Consider the following 22,080-nt stretch of genomic DNA (forward strand, 5'->3'; position numbering starts at 1 on the left):
AGAAACATCAATTGTAAAGGGTGTATACCTTTTTCTGGGACACCCTATAAACGCACCACGCCTTCTTTATACATGCATCCCTCAACCGACACGTGGGCTGCTTCCTTAGCGTGGCTACTGTCAATAATGCTGCAACAAACATAGGGGTGCAGGCATCTTTTCGAATTAGTGTTTTCATATCCTCTGGATAAGTACCCAGAGGTGGAATTGTGGGCTCATGTGGTATTCTAGTCTTAATTATTTTTTAACGTATTAGGACAGCTCATTTATTTTTAATTTATTTATTTTCATTGATTTCAGAGAGGATGGGAGAGGGAGAGAGAGAAATACCAGTGATGAGAGAGAATCGTTGATTGCCTCCTGCACACCCCACACTGGGAATCGAGCCCGCAATCTGGGCATATGCCCCGAACAGGAATCGAACCGTGATCTCCTGGCTCAAAGCTCAACCACTGAGCCACGCATTCTTTATTTTTAGAGGAATCTCCATGTTATTTTCCATAGTGGCTGCACTAATTTATATTCCCACCAAATCTTCACCAACATGACATAAAACACTTGCTGTGAGTAGATTTCTTAGTTAGGGGGTGGGGAAGAACTTTATCCAGTTCTGCCATTCAGAGGAGGGACAGAGACGCGAGGGGCGTAGGAGAGGGAGGCACGTGGGCTGCACGGGCATGAGTCCCTGGAGTTAGCAGAATCCGTGGAGAGGGCCCAGGGCTTTCGCCTCCAGGAATCGGTGGGATCGGAGCACCTGTAAAGAGCAAGGGCACCCGCGCTGACATTCGCAAACCAAAGACACGCGAGTTTGTGGTCTCTGCCCCAAGTTCCGAGCCCAGGGGTGCAGCCAGCCCCGCCTGGCCGCTGGGAGTCTCCCCACTCCTTTCCCTGTGTGTCCGCCTGTCATCCGGGTGCTGTGCAGGCCCGTCAGCATTCAGTGGGTGACAGTCGGCGACAATGAGGTCTGTTTTCCTGCTCCTTAATCTGGGACCTGGTTCCTCACTAACCTGGTGAATCAAAATATTGGGTGGGGGTGCTGGGCTGTGGTAGGCAGTTCTGTCTGCCCAGCAGGCTCCCCAAGACTCCCCTGGTTTAAAGGGGAAAGTCCTCAGTCCCAGACAGGCATGTGACTTGAGCATGGGTTTGACAGAAACCCTGGGAGAAATAGGCTACTTTCCTGCCTCGGTTGCTAACTTGGGGCTGCTGGAGGAGGCAGGGTCTGCGTGCAGGGGGTGGGCGGGGGGACCCACCAATGGAGAGAAACACCTGGACGTGTCAAGTCCGTTCTAGCCCCAGGCCTGGCTTCTCTGTGTGAACGCCACTAGCCCTCCCTGCACAGCGGCAGGTAAACCCCTTTTTGCTTAACCTTGAGTTAAGGTCATTGTGACCCCCGTGTCCTGACCACCCCAGTGGCCTGGCCCTCCCTGTCTTGCCAAGGATGCGGCAGAGATGGACAGGATGGACACTAAGAAGCTCAGGCACCTGGGCCAGACCATCTCCATGCCCCTCCCAGGCCCCCATCTTTGAATGCAGCCGCCCCACTTCCTCACCGCCCCAGCCCCCTTCCTTAGCCTCACTCTGGAAAGCCGGGGACACAGTGAAGAGAGAATTTTCTAGAGGGGGGAGTCCCCTGCTCCGAGGATGCGCAGTCCCTTGTGCCTGTACATAGCTAGCAGGGTAGGAAGCCCTGGTCCCGGGGCGGGGGGGGGGGTGGGGGGGGGGGAGAGAAGCAGTCCTGAGCTGGTGGCCGTCTCTCTCCCAGCCGTCTACACAGACAGAGGGCCTGCCCTTGCCCACACCTTCTGCCCCTTAAACCTCTCCTGGAGCCCCAGTCCTGCTAACTAAAAAACACTCTGCTCCACCCGAATTCCCTGGAATGGGGCGGCTCAGCAAAGTCTAACAGATTGGCTGCCTCCGTCCAGGACTGGTTCTTATTAACTAAAGGGTAGGAGGCAATCCGGGGTCCCAGGTGGCCAGCAGGCTTACACTCTGGGCAGCATCCCTGGCAGGCAGGGCAGCCGCCCACAAAGCCCTCCCAAGTTCCCCTGGCTCCGACTAAAGACAGTTTGTCAGCCCTGCCAACTGCCCCTCAGCTGAGAGTCACAGCTAACCCAGCCCAGCCAGGCCCCAGGCCGCCCGACCAATAGGACCAAACACGCAGCAGCGGTGCCCAAAGTGAGCGTGGCTCCAGAGCAGGTCCTTACCCCAGCGGAGCCCTGCCCCCCACCCCCACGCCCTCCTCAGGGGAGCAGCCAGGGAAGAACTGCTCCTATTCCCTACACACCTACTGTGTGGCAGCAGGCACTGTGCCAAGGGCTGGATTTCTGTATCTCATTTCATTCTCAGAACAAGATTATGAAGCAGACATTTGTATTATCCCAAGGCCAATTTTCTTGTCAAGGTCACACAGGTGCTACTGAATTCAGGACTTAAACCCAGGTCTTGTTGAGCCCTAACAGGTTTCTGCCCTCCCCTCCACCCCATCCCCAGGGCTCTTGTTCTGAGCTGGACAGTCATTCTAGGGTCACACAGCTGTGCCCACATTTACCATGTCAAACCTGTGGGCACTGACAGGAATTAGTGTGCCATCTGCCCCCCACTGCTCAGACCACAGCTCTGGCCCTGTGAGAGCTCACACCTCCGCCCAGCGGATGAGGTGCCCACCGCCTCCAGGAGCCAGAAGGCTCAGCAGAGGCTGCAGGCTGGCAGACCAGCCCACGGCAGACTGGGCCCTCCGTTTTGCTACAAAGGGAGATTCCAGAAGTCAGAAAATCCAGTTCCAGTCTTCACTTCCCTAAGCTGTGGGACTTGGGGCAGAGACCACTGGTGTCCTCCTATACCTGACCTCTCCTCTTCTTCCCAGGCACACAGCTGGACACTTACCAGTTCAGTGTGGCTTTGGATTCCTGGCCAATGAATGCGAACACAAGTGGTGTGCAGGCCATCCAGGCCTCACTCTCTTACCCAACCACCAGCTGACTAGAGCCAATTCGAGAAAAACCTATAGGAGTTTGGAGCCTGGGTCCCTAAAGGACTGTGTGGAGTAGAGCATTACAGCCCAGTAGCAACTGTGACATGAGCAAGAAACAAACATTTATTTTTCAAAGCCACCCAAGTTTAAGGGGTATTGCTATAGTGGTTAGTCTATTCTGACTCTATCCTTATGCAATGGTCCTCATGCTTGAGCATGCAATTAAACCCAGAGTGCCGGGCTGCATCCCAGAGCGTCTGATCCCATGGACCTGGAGTGGGGCCACAAAATTTGCATGCTTAACAAGTTCCCAGGCTGCTGGTCTAGAGACCACACTCTGAGAACCACGACCCTCCTGCCTAAGCTGCAGGGCTGGGATTATGATCTCCATTTCACCAGGAAACGGTGGCAGTTCCCGGCTCCTTCATTTGCACTACGCTGCCTTCACACTGCTGTCAGTGTGTGCCCCGCACCGGCCCACTTTTTTGCTCACGGTGTCCTGTGAGTTACTGTCATCAGAGGGAGGGAGGGCATTCCTCGGAGTGGAAATCGTGGGCTGGAAACCCAGGTCTGCCACTCAGCGGCTATCCTGGCAAGGCAAGTTGTGTTCCGATCCTGGGCAAGTGCAGTCCGTACTCATGCAAAATGGAGAAAATAGGGTTACTTCTCTCCTCTTACCTCAATCCCACACACACCCCACCAGCCCAGCAGTGCTGGGCCCAAGGAGCTTTTAATGAGGATACAGGACTATCACACTTTAGTAGCAGCTACTTGGGATCGAAGAACTCTGGTCCGAGATGCCCGTTTCAGCCTGGCACACGAGAGCCACTGAGGGCACTCGCCCATACTGCTGCAAGGCCGGTAGCTGGGCAGCCTGGGGAGGAAGGAAGGGGTGGGGGAGGAAAAAAAGACCACAGTCACAAATGTAAGTGCCTACCTTTGCCAGGTGTAAGAATTGTGTTTCAGGGAGGAAGGAGGGGAGAGTTCACCCACCGGGGGGGGGGGGGGGGGGGCACCCCACAGCCCAGCTTCTCAGAACTTCCATACAGCTTCTTTCACAGGGAATGCCACCCAGTCCCCCCTCCCCACAGCTCCCCGGAGCCACTGAGAGCCCCACAGAAGGGAGGTAAGCTCACTGCAAAACGCAGTTATGCTTGGAAAGAGATTCAAATGCACACACCGCGAGCAAGAGGAGTCCTGGGAATCGTTCAGAAGGAAAAGGAAAATCGCGACAGTTGTGCCAGGAGTGAAACGTCAGCTGTTAGAACAGGTGACTTAGTGTTGTTGACTTTGGAGCTGATGTCATCCTCAGAGCCCAGGTGATACTCACACGCCTGGATTTGGCTGAGGTGGGGAAGACGGAAAGAGCAGGTTGGGATATGGGTGACATTTAGGGTTGGGAAGAGCAGACAGATTCCATTTTGGATCCAGTGACTGAGTGTCTACAGGCGTGGACAGGGACAGTCTACAGTAGCTTTGCTGCCAACAGGCTCTCTGGGCAGCAGCCAGCCTGAGCCACCCACCCACTCATGACTGAGAGGGCAGCCAGTGCCCCCAGGACGCCTCCCACAGTGGCCCCTGGCCGAGGGCACCTGGCAGGTCCCCTATCCCCCAGGCTCCGCTTTGCTTTGCAGTGAGAGACTGGCAACTCTGGATTCACTGCCGGGGTCCTATTTTGAAAAGTGAGCTCTGCCAGGTGGCGGGAGTGGAGGGAAATTTGGAAAAGCAAAGACTGTGGTGTGTCTGGTGGAAAACAATGCACTGTTTAGAGCACACCCTTCCACTTACCTGATTCTGACTCTGTACTTTCACTGCCCTTGAGCTCATCTACAAGTCTCTAAGTCAGGAGTGGGGAACGTCTGACCAGTGGGCCAATACGGCCCCCAAGAGCATTTGGTCTGGCCCTGCCCAAGGCATTAGGGGTGAGTTAATTAGATGTTTGGCCAGATATAGCAGGCTAATTGTTAAGCTGATAATTCTGTATGGCCCGCGAATGATGTTATAAATACCCAAATGGCCCTTGGCAGAAAAGAGGTTCCCCACCCTGCTCTAAGTTACAGAGTTCATACAAATACTGCTTGTCTATGGACACAGAGTATGTCCCAATGAGACTCAATTGGCCCCTCTCCCCCACCCCAAAAAAGGCAGTCTCAACCTTCCTTTACTCCACATAGGCTCACTGTGATTCCTCCTCTAAACTGGTGGGTAATCCTGCCAGCTCCCTCACTTAATTAATGGGCTAAATTAACTATTTGATGTGTGCATACATAATATTTATATGAGTGATGCCTTTTCTTTGGGGGGGTGGGGGAGAGGGGAATTATCTCTAACAGAGGGCACAGGAAGAACTACTGACTCAGAGAAGGAAAGACCTGCCGTGGCCCCTGCAGAGCAGCCGCTCCCAGCCCCACCCGTGAAACAGGAGGGTCCCTCCCAGAGGCCACCACTTCTTCCCACGTTGGACCACAGCTGTGTGCGTCTTAAAAAACAGAGAGAGATAAAACTGAAAGAAAACACAACGCTCCCCCTACCAACACTGCAGGTGAAAGGTTGCTGTGCCCGAAGGATCCACAAACAGGGCCAGCAACCCTGGGCTCCTGCAAAGGCCCGGGGAGAAGAGGGCTGGGCTGGGAGGCACGGGCCATCAAGGGGACACGCTGGGCTCATGCTGCCTTAGAGCCTGGATGGAGACTGTTTACTAGGGTGACTTCCTGACCTTGGGGGACTTCCAGCATGTTTTTCCAGGAAGGTGGAGGGAGGCGTGGGCAAGCATTGTCCGGCCTATGGGCTGGTCTCTATCTCTCACTCACACACACACACACACACACACACTGAAACACATGTCCTGCATTTCAGCAAGCATGTGTAGTGCCTGCTTCCAGGCCCTTTTCTCTTTTCCATTCAAAGCTAATGCCTTTCTCCTACCAACCACCCCTCCTGGGCCCCCAAGGCAGGCTGTGGTCCCCCCCCCCCCTTCCTGGCTCCCTTGTCCGGCCTCTGCAGACGCCCCTGGGCAGGTGAGGGCCAATGCTCCCTCTGAAGGCTCCACGGTCAGCTTCCCATTGTGCTGGTTTCCTGCAGGATCCACTCCAGGCAAGAAGCAACCCTTCTCCCGCCTCCCACCCGGAAAGCAAACAGATCTTGAAGACCAGATGCCTGAGGAGGCTCCCACAGACCTCACAGCCTTGTCCTGCAAGGACAGGGAAGGGGTTGTTGATTTCAGCCTGGCTGGGAGCCCAGCGGCGTCACATGGAACCCAGGTGGCCCAGCCCCGGAGGGGGAGGTGCGGGGGAGTGGTATCTACTGATAAAGCCTCTTCAACAGTTGTATCAGCAATAACGCTGGGGATGTGCACAAAATCATCTGCTCCTGTGTTAAAACGCTTTACCCACCTCATCTCGTTTAATCCTCAAAACAACCCCACGTGGGGGCATTATGACCCCGTTTTATGAAGAAGGCTCCAAGAGGTGAAATACCTTGCCAAAGGCCACAGGGCTGGTGAGTAAGGTGACCGAGGATGGACACCGCCCTTCAGGGTCACCAAGCTCTGTCATTCACACTCACTCACACTCCCGGAGCCCTTGTGAAATCAGGAGAATGCTCTCCATTTTACCAAGGAAGAAACTGATGCCCGAAAGCGTTTGGAGGGCTCTGTTTTTGAGCCCCAGCTCCCCCGAAGCACAGCACAGGCCCTGACCCAAAGGACGTACCTGGAGCCGGAGGAAATGGGAGGTCCTCCATAGCCTCGCCCGTCTCCCCTGAGAGGCACGCCCAGCGCCGGGACCTCCCGCTCCCTCCCCACTCACCTGGGTCTCCCCGACATGCGCCGTGCACCTGGCTCTCCGGGCCACGCATGCAGGCGGCGCCCACCTTCCCCAGGAGCAGGAGCAACCCGGCCACCAGGGGCAGGCAAGGAGCTGTCGGGACTCCAAAGGCCCCTCGCAGGGCACGAGGGCATTCAGTGCCTGAGGCTTCTCGAGGACACAGGCGTCACACCTAGAACTGCAGCCTGGCCAGCAGGCAGGTGCCAGGCTGTGTCCGCTCAGGCTCTGCAGCTCATTCCCTTGACAACCTCAGGGCTGCACTGGATTAGAGTCGTGTCCTTACTACACAGAGGAAGCCTCTAAACCACTGTGCTCGTGACCAGCCATCTCCCAAGGCAAAGGCGGAGAGCTCGGGCGCCCTGCCTGTCTGGCTCAGCCTCCCTGTGGAGTCTGTGCTGCTGTAGGTCACCCCTTAGGCCCAGAATTAGCCTGTATATCGAAGATGCTCAGGGCAACCTCACCACAGACCAATGATGGCCCAGCCCTGAGTACCCATTCATTACAATATAAGCCCACCTTCCAGAACGCCTTTAAAAACATGTTTCCCTGCCCTGACCAGTGTGTTCAGTGGTTAGAGCGCCGGCCTGCGCACAGAAGGGTGGCAGACTCAATTCCCAGTCAAGGGCACTTACCGGTCAGGCGTGTGCAGGAAGCAACCAACAGATGTGTCTCTCTCACACAGATATCTCTCTCTCGCCCTCTTCCCCTCTCTCCCTCCCTTCCACTCTCTCTCTAAAAAAAAAAAAAAAAAAAAGATCAACGGGAAAAATATCCTCGGATGAGGATTAACAAAATAATAATAATAATAATATGTTTTTCTTACAAACCCTCCTAGGAAGTAATTCCAATAGCAAAATACTATTGGGTTTGTGGGGGCTGGGGGGAAGGGGTTCATATTTTTATTGTTTTCAGAGAGGAAGGGAGAGGGAGAGAGAGATAGAAACATAAATGATGAGAGAATTACCTATCGGCTGCCTCCTGCACACCCCCCACCAGGGATTGAGACTGCAACCCATGCATGTGCTCTGACCCAGAATCAAACGCGTGACCTCCTGATTCATAGGTGGACGTTAGACCACTGAGCCACACTGGCTGGGCCTATTGGGTTTTTGTAACTGCTGGAAAGAGCAAAACACGGCGCCGACTAAAACATCCACCCACAGAAGTAGAACAGGGGCTGGCGGCCTCCTGGCGCCCGGCCCCTTCCACGGAGCCGCTGCCCTGCCCCTTCCACCGGCTCAGTGGACCGATACGCACAGGGGTCGCACCACATGCCGCCCACCACAGGCCCCAGGCTGTCCGCGGAGGGCTCCCCTCTGCCCGGGGTGATGGGGACACCGTGGAAGGCACAGCAGATGGGAAACCAGATCCTGCTGGCGTCACCGAGCCACTCAGATCAAACCAAGCCCGAAACTCACCCCACCTCTGGACTTTCCAGTTTCAGGAGCCAAAACCCTCCTCTCATTGTTCAGACCATCTGAACCGGGTTTCTGTTACCTGGGCTGTAAACACTGCCTCCTGGCACAGAGCCGCCGTCACTCATGCATGTGGTCAGTCCTGCGAGGCAGCGTGACCGTGGGCTGCCCCCTGGACGGGCGGCACCCGTGGGGGCGCTCTGAGCTGTAGGAAGTGAATGAGCTGCAGAACATTCTGTAAATAGCTATGAGGACAGGGGTGGGTGGGGACCCAGGGCAGCTGGGTTGGGGGTGACCAGACAGCTGCCTAGGCCCTGTGCAGACAGAGCCCGTGCTTGTTGGGGACCCCCACATGTGTACCCCTTATTCTAGGCTTCTTTTCTGTTCTCATCTAACTACTCAGAGTCCGATGAGGTGGCTAAAAATGGCCTCAATGCTGAATAAACTAACTGGAAAACAAACCCAACTCTAGACTTCCCGGAGAACTGGGCTGTGGTCTGTAAGGGGTCTGTCCTCCAGGTCTACCTGAATAAACGGGACCACGGGCGCCGGCCAGGAGCTGCTGGTGCCCACACCCCATCAGGGAAGGTCTGGGGCCTCCACTTCCCCAGGCAGGCTGGCTCAGAGGTGCCTGCTGAGGGGGGCATGCCAGTGACCCCGCCAGAGAGAGGCCAGCAGGCACCGAGTCCAACTCTGTGCCCCAGCCACGTAGCCTGGACCATCCAGCCTGGGGCAGGACAGACTGACCTAAACCCGCAGTTCCTCTAGCCTCCAAAGTCAAGTTCTTCCACTGGGCTTCTCGCAGGCAGAGCTCACCACCAGCTGTCGGTGCCGGCGGTAACCTCCACGGAGGACAGCCGTCTTAAATCACCCGATAGAGCGCCTTTCAGATTGTGCCAACGACGGGTGCCTTTACCCCCCGCCCTCCTGTCGTGTCCCGCCACACCCTGCCCCACCGGGTGCCCTGGCAGCTGCGGATCCTGCCTATGCCATGGGATGTGACCCAAACAAGAACCACCAGAACCACAGCATTATTATAAAGATATATTCCATAAAAGAGCTTGGCAGTCAAAGAAAAGCATCACACGTCCCAAAACGCAAGCATTCTTCTTCCCCTAGTCTACAGGGAAAATTGTAAAAAAAAAAAAAAAAAAGGGAAAACATTATAACAGTATCATCAACAAACACCCACCAGCTACGCCACAGCAGCACGCATGCCCGGCAGGCGGTGGAGGCGGCACTCAGTCCCTGCACGAGGACAGAACTGGTACCCGACCCGGAGGAGCAGGAGCCCGAGCCGCAGCTGCTAGCCGTCCCTTCGGACTCCGCACACACGACGATTACATTTCCGAGAGCAAGCCCAGAGCAGCCCTGACAGGAGGGGTGGGCGGGGTGGCCACAGGTATTCCGGTCGGGGAGAAAGGAGTCACCTCAAAAGTTAGCATCAAAATGTCCCGGGCTTCTCCCCAGCTGCAGCCGGGTGGGCACAGAGGCCTGGCCACAGCGCTCTCGGCAGGGAGCTCCTCGGCATGGGGCCGGAGGAGCCCTGGGGAAGGGTTCGGGCCGCCCTGCCTGGGGCTCCCTGGCCTCGCAGTGGAGGAGTCATATTCAAGTTCCAGGTGACAGTTTCAGTAGCACCAAGACCAGAAGACAGTGCGGCCGAGCGGGGAGGGCAGTGGGTGCGGCTGGGTGCACCTGGTTGTGGGGATGGAGAGGAGCAGCTGGCGGGACGGGGCTGGTTCTGGAGACTCACAGGAACTAGAAGGGATGGCTTCAGTCCCAGACACAGTGTAAGGCTGCTCGGAGGAGAATGCCCGAGGAATGCAGATCGAGTGAGAACATTCTTGCCCCTATAAATAAACTATTTACACGCTTTAAGAAAAGGAAAGCGAGTCTCAGAGAAGAGCCACGCCTCAGCCCCTCGTGCCTCCAGGGCGTAAGCCTCCAGGGCGTGATGCTGAGGAGACTGGAGCAGCTCTCGGCCGGGCTGGCCAGGAGGGAGGGCCGCAGGCCAGGCTCACCGCACCGCTCCACGCACTGGCTCAGGCTTACTGCGCTTGGACACGGCCGAGGATCCTGCAGACCCCGCCAACCTCCGAGGTCCACCTGTCACCCCCATCCCGTTACAGGCAGCACCCTCTGCTGCGGGGAGAAGCCCTGTCCGTGCCTGCTGGTCCCCTACCCAAGTCCCACTCACAGAGGACACGGCTGCCCGCCAGGCCAGCACCGATGTCACGAGTGGTGAGGGGCCAGGGCACCTGCAGACACTGGGCTCCAGGAGGCCCGGTCAACCTTCCTGGCAGCCACAGGAGCCGGTCCCTCGGTCGCCACCCCCACCTAAAGACTGTTCTGTCTCTGGGCCGACCCCGCAGGGAGCCCGGTCACAAGTTCCTTCCGTTCAGAGGGTGAAGAGGAGGCCCTCGGTCTTCAGCACCAGGAAGCAGGGTCAGAGGTCACGCCACGCTGATGCTGAAGACGGTGCTGGCTCTGGCAGGGCGGCCGCTTCGCTCCCTCTGGACGTAAAGTTGACATGAAGGGCTCTGGCCTCCACGGCGTGGCTCAGCTCCACGTGCTCCCGCCTGCTCCTCAGAAGTGATGTCCGGCCTTCACTGCCTCAATGTCTGAGATCAGGGTCTTCGCCAGGAAGATGCCAAATATCTGAAACCAAGGCCGGCAGAGGCAGCAGCCGTCAGCGTGGGACAAAAGGGGGTGCGGGCCCCGTGGACAGGGCGATGAGGGTGCCGCACACCATTGCCACTCCTGCCCCGACACAGAGGACGCAGCAAGAGTAACCGCGGGGCAGGTGGCAAAGCAAGACCAGCCCTGGGCCCATGTGGCTGCACCCCTGGACCCTGACGGGGCGAACAGCAGGCACCACAGAGGCAAAGGGACACACCTGTGCCCAGGGATAAACCAAGGAAAAAACAGGCTCCCCCTGATTGGTTCTGATTCGCAAAGAATAACTCCTGAACGTTTCCTGTAAACCCGATTCCACAGAAAGCCAAGGCGGCCGTGATCCCACGGCGGGTCTCTGAGGCTGACCTCCGCGCCCGGGGAGTCAGGTGGGAAGACGGACGTTTTTCCACCAGGAACAGACAAATGTGACCCTGGTCACCTTAGAAGTTCTATTTTTTATCCTCCCCTTTAAATTCTTGTGGTTTGCATTTATGAGCCGCCGGTCCCTCTGAACTGATTCCTTTGCCCGCTTTGCAAGTAAATTTTTTCTTTCCTTTTCTGGATGCTTCTGTCTCCCAGCCTTCCGCTGAGATCACTCGCCTTGCTGCTGAGCGAGGGAGGAGTGTGTGGGAGGCGGCTGGCGGCCCCAGGCCCCCTCAGACACCCTCCTCAAGGCCAGGCCAGAGCCAAACGCTTTCTAAAAGGCGCGTTTCCACACCTAACAGCAGCGGCAGCCCTAGAGGCTGGTCCCAGAGGCTGCTCGGGGCTGGGGCTGTGGCTGCTCGCCCGAGCTCTGGGGATGCTGGGAAAACCGCTTTCTCCGACTCCCTGAATTCTTGACTTTCTGCTGCCAGTTCTCCCATCAGACTCTCGCCAGCCTGCTCACCCCAATCTCACTGCCCCCTAGTCACCACCACCTTCCCACCTGCGGAGTCTGGGTCAACTGAACAGGTGCAGCGCGAGGGACAGGGGACAGACCTGGAGCAGGGAGATGGCGATGAAGACGCCGGCCACGATGTAGATATTCCGCGGCAGCCAGCCCTCCAGCGCTGGGATGCAGCCTTTCGTGAAGATGAACTCGTCCCACTTGCTCTTCAGCTGCAGGAACAGAGCACAGAACCCTGAGCCCGGGACCCGGGACGTCCCCACCTGCACAGGGCCCCGCAGGGGCAGGAGCGGTGCCCAGGGCAGACAGAACCCCAGGAGGAATGTGGCCTTGGGCAGTTTGTGTCAATAACCTGCCTAGCCAAGGCCGTGACCTTTAACCCCTTCCTTTGGGCTTCCACAGAGTTAAAGACCAACCTGTGCAGCCCCCCACAGCCCACGCCTGAGAAAGGGGCGGGGCTCGCAGCTTGGAGAGGAAGCTGTGTCTTCAAAAAGAAACTGGGAGAAGGGGGTTCAGGGGCTTCCCAGAGGAGTTGGCTAGAGCAGGGGCAGTGGCTTCTCAGAGTGCGCCCCGAGTCGCAGTAAAGCCGGAGCCAGCAGGGACAGGCACAGCCCTGGAGTCCATCATAAAAGCAAGGTTGTCCCCGATTCTGACCATGCTGGTCCCAAGCCCTAGTGGAGGCTCGGCAAGCACACGGGGATCTCATCAGAGCACGCACACCCCGCCCCTACCTGTCCCCATTCACCCTCACACCCCCACCCCCTCCTTAGGCAGCAAGCAGCCCTGCCCTCACCCATCAGCCTCCACTGTGGCAACACCAATGGGACAGTCATTCATTTTAGTGGTGTTAGGGGCTGAACTGTGTCCCCCTACAATTCATGGTAAAGTCCTAACTCTCAGAATGTGATGTACTTGGAGAGAGGGTGTTTAAAGAGGCGAATCTACTAAAACGAAGTGGGTCCTAATCCAGTATGACCGTGTCCTGAAGAAGAGGGCATTGGGACACCAAGACAGAGGGAGACCAGGTGAGGGCTCAGGGAGGAGCAGGCGGCCTCAGAAGACACAGCCTTGGTCTGGGCCTCTAACCTCCACGCACTGAGAATATGAATGGGCTGCGGAAGCCACGGAGTCGGCGGTGCTGTTTTGGCAGCCCGAGCACCTAACTCCAGTGGCACCTAAGTCCACTGAATTCCTCACTGGAAGCTGCTGTGGGCACAGGCCCGTCTCTGTGAAGGGGAGGTCAGTGCAGAGGGTTCAGGTTCTTGAACCGGGGTGCGCGCCCCAGTACTCATGGCCAACAGGGCCGCCACTCCCATCACCAAAGCCACCGCAGCAAGGGCTGGCGTGGGACTCCCTTCCGGCCAGGCGCACACGCGCTGCGGCCTACAGAGAGCCCCGAGGACTGACCCGCCTCCCTCCTCGCTGTCCCACTGCCTCCAATCGGCAGCTGGACCAAGTCATGAGCTCCTGCAGCTGCATCCTAAACCCCTAAATAACAGACACCCCTGGGGCCCCAAGAAATCTTTTTTAAAATGTAGTCTTTGTCCCCAAACCTTTGTTTGTTCTCTTTCCACTAATGCAGCAACTGCGAGGTTCTGTGACTGCAGCTCCCAGGGCTCGAAATCACAGCCACTGCTGCGCGACCCCCTCCCCGCCCCCCGCCCCCCGCTCAGGTAGCACCTGAGCTTCACCTCCCCTCGTCCTTCCTCTCCAATTGCACCTGCTACGCCAGGAAGCTGCACCACGGGGAGCAAACCAGAAGAACAGTTATCTGCGCTCTCACCTGAGTCCTGACATCATAGCCACACTGTGTGTTCAAAACTTTTTGCTGCAAGAAAAGCAGAAAACATCAGTCATTCTTGTTCCCTTGAGAAGCTGGTGGGAGAGGCTCTGGAAGAGTCACAGCCCAACACAGCAAACCCCTCACACATCCCAGCATAGCTGCCGTCCTCCGACGCTGCTGCCGACCAGCCTTTCCTGCTGGGACGGGCGGGCCAACCTCCCGGGCGGAAGGCAGCCGTGCCGCTGTGGCCACGTGGCACGAAAGCAGCCAGGGCCAACATAAGCGCGACGGGCGCGGCTACGGCTCAATCGAACTTGGGCTTTGGACACTGACATTTGAATTTCACATAATTTTCACGTGTCACAGAATATCATCCTTTGTAAAATTTTCAACCATTTTTGAGTGGCTGAATCATTCTTGGTCAGCTCGCCCGGCCCTGTGCTGGGAGCCCAGCCCTTCAGCAGGGAGGCTGCCCGGCGGCCAGCCCTGGAGCAGCACCAGGCCCGTGGCAACAACCACGTTCAGTGAAGGGCTCAGTCCCGCTCAGGCTCAGCCCCGGCAGACACTCCCGGCTCCTTCCCAGGTTTCTGATGCCCAAGGGCTGGGCCGTGGGCTGGGAATGAGAGCAGGTGAATAAGGAACAACCGAGCAGAATGCTCTGCCACCCCGTGGCACGTACCCACGGCGCCTGTGGGCTTTGTCTAAGCACTGAGCGTTCTCTGTAGAGGGAGAGGGAGAGGGCGGACCAGGCTGGATACACTCAGAACATTGTGCCCAGGCACCCAGGTCAGAGCCCTCAGGGAGAACAATACTGGTTTTCTCCTGCTTCACCCAGAACCTGGAGCCGGATGGGCGTGCAGGAAAGTCCCGGAATTTATCGGTGCACGGAGGGCGAGCCTGGCACTCGTCCACCTGCAGGGGAGCCCCGAGCACGCGGCCACGCACCGCGGGGTCCGGCACGCAGCAGGAGAAGGGCACGCCACACTTCTCGCGGCTGTAGCTGGCACCGCTGCAGTTGAAGTAGACGTTGAGGTCCCAGTCTTCGGGGCCGTACGCCCCGCAGCACTGGTTCTAGAAGCACAAAGACAGGCCGTGAGGGCTCCGGGCTCCGCGACGCGCGGCTAAGTGCACCTCTACCTGTCACACTGGGCGAGGGCCAGCCCCCGGACGTCACTGGTGCAGGATGCTGAGCGACATGCCAGGCAGCCCTTTACGAAGGAAACGGCGGCCACACGCTGGATCCCACAGGCTGGCTCCGTGTGCCCCGCCTTGGCCCAGGGCAGAGAGGCCCCGCTCTGGTCCCCCCTCCACCTCAACCGTTCCCTCCCTTCCCACCTCGGCCCACAGCAGGGGTCTCGTGTCCTCCGGAGGCCCCTCTGCACCCCGGTGTGGTCCTCTTCCTCCCACAGGAAGAGCTACAACTGGGGTGAACGGGACACCACCCCGCCACCCTGCTACCTGGGGCAGCTACCAAGAGAACCCCCTTTGTCTGAAAGTAAAACCAACCCCGCAGGAAGCACCGTGCCTGGCGGCGCCGTCCAGGAGCAGCCCCGTCCCCACACCTGCCCGGCCGCTGCTGCGGGTGTGGCCACGGCAGGGGTGGCCGTGGCCGTGACCACAGCACACACACACCCGGCTGCCGGGTTCTTACTCGTAAGGTAAAGCCCACCTCCCACCCCCACCATGGTGACTCCAGCTGCTCTAACGATCACGTGATATTCACCAGGAGGAGGTTCCATGATTCACTGGAAACCTCAGGGACATTCTACTTTTAAAAAGAAAGGAAGACAATGTTGAAACGACCATGTTTCAGGCCAGTGGGTGGGGAGCCAGCAGCTTGCTCGATGCCATTGAGCGTGAAAATGAAGAGAGGGGACGCGGCGCTGGCGGAAGGCGCAGGGAGGGACATCGGGAAGTGGCTGGGATGGATCCTGTCGGGGCAGCCGGGGCGGCAGCTGCCCTCGGAGCTTCGTTTGCTGCCCAAGGCCAACAAGAAGGAAGATGCGGGAAAGTCGGCCAGAAACACAGGCCCAGTGAGCTCCTCTGGGGCAAGGCCAAGAGGAAGACGTGGCCCGAAGGCCAAGTCCGGGCCAGTTAATGTCCTAGTTTTGACAGAGCAGCACAGGACAAACTGTAAGAAGCTCCCAGCTCTCAGCTTGTGCCCGGCCGCTGTCTCCGAGACGGAAGAACGCGGCTCCTTGGCCAGGGCAGCCTTGCGGGAGCTCCTGGTACAGGACTCTGTAAACGCGTTTCCAAGCCCAGAGTCAGTAATCTGCACCAGCAACGCCAGGGTGGGGAGGCCCCGCTGCTGGTGAAGATGCAGGAACAACAGGTCCCACAGCTGTACATTTTTATCAACAAAACTTTGTTAAATTTAAAAAAGAAAGAAAAGCAAATGGCTGGGGCGAGGTGACTTTCACAGACTAACACAGGTCACCCTGCACAACATAGGAAGGCTCTCTGGTCACATGAACGGGGTTTGGCTATATCCCGAGATCCGTGAAACAAGGGTGAACAACACGTGTTGGTAAATAGCAAGAGCAGAGCAGAGTTATTTTTAATGCTTCCTTACTCATTTTCTCCCCAGAACTAATGTGTTCCATACAGAAAGTGCCTGAGAAGCAGGTTTTCTGGCAGAGCACAGACCACGCGGGAGCCGCCGCCGCACAGGCCGGTGAGGCAGGGCGTGGTCCTCCGTCCAAGCCTCCAGGTGCACGGCCCGGGGCGCAGAGGCCAGCAGGGGGGAGGCCGGGCTGGGAGCGGAGGCCGGGCTGGGGGAGGCCGGGCTGGGAGCGGAGGCCGGGCTGGGGGAGGCCGGGCTGGGAGCGGAGGCAACCCCCGGGGACCTGTTCCAGGTTGCATTCCTCTCCCCCTGAGGCAGCTTCCTCCAGGCAGCTCTGCCTCTCCAACAGGAAGGGGAAGGTCCCTGGGAGGAAGGGACAGGAATAGCCTGAAAGTGAGTCACATGTCTGGGGAGGAGAAGCCCTGGCCCTCGGTACCCACAGTGCCCAGGGGGCTGCAGCCACCTGCGTGGCCAGGGATCGAGAGGACTGGGCTCCTGGGGGAAGGTGGACTTGCCTGCCCAAACCAGAGGGGGGAGGGCACACGAAGAGCAAGCCTGCACTGCCCGGCACCCATGAGCAGGCAGAGCCGAGCGGAGCAGCGGCAGAGGCGGCCCTCCCGGCTCCCACGCTCCAGGCCCCCAGCCCGGCTCCTGAGCAGCTCACAGATGCAGGCCCGGAAAGCACGCGCTCTCGGGCGCCGCAGCGGACTTACGGCTTTCTGCAGGGAGTCGATGAGGTTCTGCAGGTCAATGTCGTCCCGGTAGGATCTGATGTTGCTCTCGAAGAACTCGCGGAACCGGTCCCTCACCCAGTCCTGGAACAAGAAGGCCAGCACGGCCACGGCCAGCTCGAGGAAGAAGATGAGCACGATGGTGCCGCAGAACTGGGGACGAGACGAGAGCGGGAGTCGCCACCCTGCCCCTCGGCCGGACCCGCCCCACCTGCCCAGACCGGCATCACCAGCTCATCCCTCCCCACACCACTGCACTGCTGGTGGGAGAGCCACGGAGAGACACTGAGAGAAAGCCCCAAGCCCATGTGTCAGCCATTTCCTCTGCAGGAAGCCGAGGCTCACACGGGCACACAGGCTGCCTGAGGTCACAGAGCTCGCACAGGGTGGTGAGTGTCCTGGCAGGGCTTGCACCGCTCGGTCGGGGTGTGTGACAGTCAGCTGCACAAAGCCGGCGCCAGAAGCACCGCGGCCCCTGGCCACAGTGGTGGTGGCATTCTGGAAGGGCCCACGTAGCCGTAGGTCCACACGCCTCCCTCCCACCGTGTTCACTGGCCTTACCGCAGCCTAGGACAGAGGGTAACACGCATGCATGCACATACATACACACATGCACACAGGCCTTCCAAAATGGAATCGCCCTTCACACAACAGCAAGATACAGAACATAATGCTTTTAAGAAAAATAAAATTGGGAAAAACCACACGTGTTTTGCCTTTTACGTTAAGCTCAGGAAAGAGGAAGCTTGATCTAATGAATTCAACAAATAATATGTTGTAAAACACAACTCTGTCGTTTCCCCCTCAGGTGCTATTTGACGGAATGCATTTCAAAATGAAAGAGTATCTAAATGTAAAACTACACTCCAGGTGACTGGTTCCGCCAGCACAAGCAGTACACCCTGGAGGAGGGCAGTGCTTTCCCAACGTCACTGACAACATCTCCCGATCTCAGCCAGGAAGGGCAAAGGTGAGCAGCAAACAAAGAATTCCTTTAGAACTTGGGGAGGAAGATAAAAGGCGAGAGAGGGGAGGGCGGGGGCAGCAGACTCCGTCCCCCGGGAGCTGACAACAGAGGAGCCGACTTCTTTCTCCGGGATGAGGAGCTTGCTCTGCGGATTGTTTCCTGAAATCTTACCATCCGGGGCGGCCGCGCACAAAGGGCCCAAGGCGGCTTGTAAGAGCTGCTACCAGTGCGCCCAGATAAGGAAAAAGCCTGCCCAGCAGAGCCCCCCGCGCGCCCCCCACCTGCCCCTGGGGCCACTCACGAATTTGAGCAGGCAGATGTTCTCCCGCAGGGCCCCCACACAGCCAGCAAACCCCAGGGTGAACATGACCACGCCCACCATCAGCACCAGCACCACGGGGTCGATTCCGTGCAGCCGGGTCACTTTGGTGAGGTCGGACAGCACCCCCTGAAAGAAGCAGAGAGCAGGGCAGGATCAGCCTCAAAGACAGTCCTGGGTGCGGGGGGCCGGGCTGTGCACAGAACTGAATGAGGACAGGCTCCTGCCTTGCGAGGCTCAATCATCTCATCAGCAAGCCAGGGAGCGTGTGGCCCTGCCCTCCTGCCCCTAGAGGCCTCTCTGCCCAGCAGATCCCTGCCCACCTCAGCCCTGGACCTCCCCGCAGCTTTCCTGGTCTCCACCCAGGCCTGGGGTGAGGGGAGCCCTGAGGGGCCCTGGGACCCGTGGTCAGGGCATCCGGAGCCGGAGCCTCGCCCTGGCCTCCGGACATCTGGCAACTGACTGCACTCAACTGACGGAGAACCCACTGTCCTGAGAGGAAAGTGGCTTCGGCGTGGAAACACTCGGCAAGGCCAGGAAGGCAGCTGTCCGTGAGGTTCTGTGGCGACGGTGGCGCCATAGCTGCGCTGTCCACGTGGCAGCACTGGTCACTGATGCTACTGAGCACCTGAAACGCGGCCAGTGGAACTGAAGAAGTGAATTTTAATTTGTGTTTCATTTTAACTAATTTAAATATAAATAGTCACATGTGATTACTGGCAATCAAAACAGACACAGCAATTCTATGGGATTCAAAGAAGGAAGGAGAAAACAGCAGCCAGACCAAGCCACCCAGCGGGAACTAAGCAGCTGGGTAACCAGGCCTAAGCGTCTGCTGGTTGAGCTGCTGCTATTCCGGAGGTGGCCACACGGTGGCGCTATGGGCTATGACTTGCACCTGCTTCCAGGCCACTAGGACAAAGAGACAGTGCACCTCAGCTCCTGCCTGCCCTTTAGGGGTTCACAGGCCACCATGAAGGGGCCCAAACCCAAAGGCGGGCCTTATCCAGTTCCTAAGGCAAGAAAGCCCTCCGATCCTCCTTCCTCCACCTTCTAGAGCAGGCGTCCTCAAACGTTTTAAACAGGGGGCCAGTTCACTGTCCCTCAGGCCGTTGGAGGGCCAGACTATAGTTTAAAAAAAAACTATGAACAAATTCCTATGCACACTGCACATATCTTATTTTGAAGTAAAAAAACAAAATGGCAAAAACACCCGCATGTGGCCCGCGGGCCGTAGTTTGAGGATGCCTGTTCTAGAGGCTCCACTGAAGAAAGAGAGCCCTGGGCTGGAGGCTCAAGGTGAAACGTTAGTTCCCACTGTTTCCTGCGGGCCTGCTGGGCCTTGTTCCTTCTCTCTCCTCCCCGTCCCTCCCGGCAGCGAGGACCTTGTTCAGCCCTCACCACCTCCCCAAAACCCGCCCACCCACAGAGCAAAAGGCACACCCCCGCCTAGTACCCTCCCCAGAGTTCCCACTGCCCTATCCTGGAGAGTAAGACCTGTCTCTCTCACCTGCCTCCATGGGCTGCGCAAGGAGGCGCACAAGGCACAGGACCCCACCTGCCCACAGGGCCGATAGCAGAGCCCTGCTCCCTGGTTCGGAGTCTTTCTGGGGCGAGGACAGAGCTCCAGGAATAAACACAGGGACCTCCTGCTCCCAGAGGCACAGACCTGCCCTGGACACAGCTGCCAACCAGCCAGGGTGACCGGGAGCTTCAGGAACAGGAAAGAGGGCTCCCCACACTCACAGGGCTCAATACCGGCCCCCTGCCCGGCCCGGCGCAACCCCAGGCTCCCGACCCACACACCCGTCTCCATCCAAGAACTGGCTCCGTAAAGATGAATGACTGCAAATCACGACCTGGCACAGAAATGCCTGCCAGGGAGGAAGGGACCATGAACGCTGAACCAGCCTGGCTCTGGCTGTCGATGCTCAGGGTCCCAGTGACAGCTACACTTACCTTTTCGCTCCATGCCCACAGTCCGGCTCCGAGGAAGGCAACTCCAGCCAACTGAGCAGAGGAAGGAGGGGGGAGGGCAGGGAGAGAGAGAGAGAGAGAGAGAGAGAGAGAGAGAGTTAGTTAGGTTGGAAGCCAGCACCATGAACGGACTTCTCAGAGCAGGATCCATACGGCCAGCAGGAGAGTGGCAATGGCTCACGTCCATCCTGGCAGCAGATGACACGGTCTGGACCCCAGAACAAGGCGACAGCAAGGCTCTGGATAACCCACAGCCACCTTCCGAGCATTTAAGCCAACTCCTTCACCCCCCAGCTCCACTCGGAGGCAGAGGCCCCCAGAACACACTGCCCTGCCAAGACACCAGTCAGAGCCGGCAACCACGGCCGCTGTCCCCATTCCACAAACACCCCCATTTCAGCGCGGTCTGTGCCTGTAACACCGACAGGCCACGGCCACCGTCCCCATTCCACCAGCACCCCATTTCAGTGCGGTCTGTGTCTATGACATCGCCCAGGTGCCCCCACAGGCTCCGTGCAGCACAACCTGGCACCGTTCCACCCGCCTCCGGCCTCAGGCCTGGACAGACTCAAGCAGCTGTCGCGCCTCCCCCCTCAATCCCACCCCACCCCCCCGCACACGTGTGCTCGGGATATGCTGGGTCCTTCGTTACTAAATTAAAACAGGCCTGAGCTAAGCGATGTGCCCACCCAGAAAAGCAGCAGGCCCCAACCCTGACTTGCCACCTGCAGGAACCCACCGGGGTTAGGCTGCCTCAAGTGTACCCCCACCCCCCAAACACCCCCAGATTCCTGAACCGGGAGGACTTTCCCACAGAAAACAACCCCTCCTGGTCTGCACGTTATAGCCTCCTGTTTGCTGTCTCACTGCCTTACACCGTCGGGCATTCGCTGCCATGTACCAGGTCCTCGTGGGAAAGAACAGAGCCAGGTGTGTCCATGGCTCCGACCTCTCCTGCGTGGATTCTCCAGCTTCAGGACGGCCCTGACCACGCAGCCCACCGCCAGCCTGCGGACGGGAGGAGTGGACCCCGGAAAGCAGCCCTGGCGTTCTTAGCCTCTCGGCAGCACAGGCCAGTTTCAGAAAGCGTGGACATGCCCACTCTTCGGAGGGAACTTCCGACGGCTCAGACTTCCCACTGCTGGTTCCCTCACAGCCTGCGGGCCCCAAGTGAAGAAACCGTGCGGGGACCCATCCCTCTATCTCACAAAGGGGAACACGGGCCAAGCAGAATGCCAAATGGGGGGCGGGCGGGGGTTGGGGGGGTGCGGTGCACAACCTCCTCCTCTCCCCAGTCTCAGGTGGTAAGTGAGCCTGAAGGTGAGCCGTCACTGCCCACTGGGTCCTGGAGGCTTCCTCCCCACCATCCCCGAGTCCCGGGGTCTCACCCCCTCTTGCCACCGCTGGAGGTGGAGGCTGGGCATTCCCTTCTCCACAGACCACTCAGATTTGGGCCACGAGGCACACATTTCCAGGCATCGTCCACCCTCCCCCTCCCCCTCCCCCTCCTCTGAGCTCTCTAAATGCTGGCGAGCCTCAAGCTCAGGCCTGCCCTGCCCCAAGCTCCCTGGATGACGTCCACAGGCTTTCTATCCCATCCACACCACACGCTGCTGACCACACACCATCTCCAGCCACAGCTGCTCCAAGTCAAACCTCAGCATCTACTTGACTCGTCACCTGAACGATCGAAGGATTCAATCTGCACATGCCCCCAACTGGAGCCTTACCACCACTTCCCTCCACCCCCAACTAGCTCCTCTCCAACTTAGCCCTCGTTACATTACGGCACCTACTCACTCGCTTAAGACAGAAAGCCTTGACCGCATGCTTGATGCCTCTCTTTCCCTCCAAGTTCCTCCTACCAGACCCTCTGCTGGTTCTCCCTCCAAAACTCGTGGCCAGTTCTCCTCCTGCCTCTGCTGCCACCTGTCCATGCCCCACCCCCTCGGCGCTCCTCACAGGCCC

At 58.3% G+C, this 22,080-nt stretch overlaps 1 protein-coding gene and 1 long non-coding RNA gene across 4 annotated transcripts in view; both read right to left on the reverse strand.

Annotated features, from left to right (window-relative positions):
- Positions 1 to 315: 315 nt before the first annotated feature.
- LOC129152027 (uncharacterized) lies at positions 316 to 4,381 on the reverse strand. Its single transcript, XR_008558742.1, has 3 exons — positions 4,152 to 4,381; positions 3,465 to 3,845; positions 316 to 754 (listed from the first exon to the last, which is right to left on the reverse strand). It is a non-coding gene; the product is annotated as an uncharacterized LOC129152027 (long non-coding RNA).
- Positions 4,382 to 9,247: 4,866 nt separating this feature from the next.
- Positions 9,248 to 22,080, reverse strand: part of TSPAN14 (tetraspanin 14) — a 62,163-nt gene continuing 49,330 nt past the window's right edge. For all 3 annotated transcript variants that reach the window (XM_054729038.1, XM_008149114.3, XM_054729037.1), the window contains 7 exons: positions 20,095 to 20,145; positions 18,118 to 18,264; positions 16,832 to 17,002; positions 14,501 to 14,626; positions 13,556 to 13,600; positions 11,865 to 11,984; positions 9,248 to 10,868 (listed from right to left, as the gene is read on the reverse strand). In XM_054729038.1, the coding sequence (XP_054585013.1) occupies positions 10,797 to 10,868; positions 11,865 to 11,984; positions 13,556 to 13,600; positions 14,501 to 14,626; positions 16,832 to 17,002; positions 18,118 to 18,264; positions 20,095 to 20,145 (732 nt within the window). In that variant the 3' untranslated portion in view covers positions 9,248 to 10,796. The remainder of the gene's footprint in view (positions 10,869 to 11,864; positions 11,985 to 13,555; positions 13,601 to 14,500; positions 14,627 to 16,831; positions 17,003 to 18,117; positions 18,265 to 20,094; positions 20,146 to 22,080) is intronic.

This window comes from Eptesicus fuscus, chromosome 17 (assembly GCF_027574615.1).
Source record: "Eptesicus fuscus isolate TK198812 chromosome 17, DD_ASM_mEF_20220401, whole genome shotgun sequence".
Classification (NCBI taxonomy): Eukaryota; Metazoa; Chordata; class Mammalia; order Chiroptera; family Vespertilionidae; genus Eptesicus; species Eptesicus fuscus.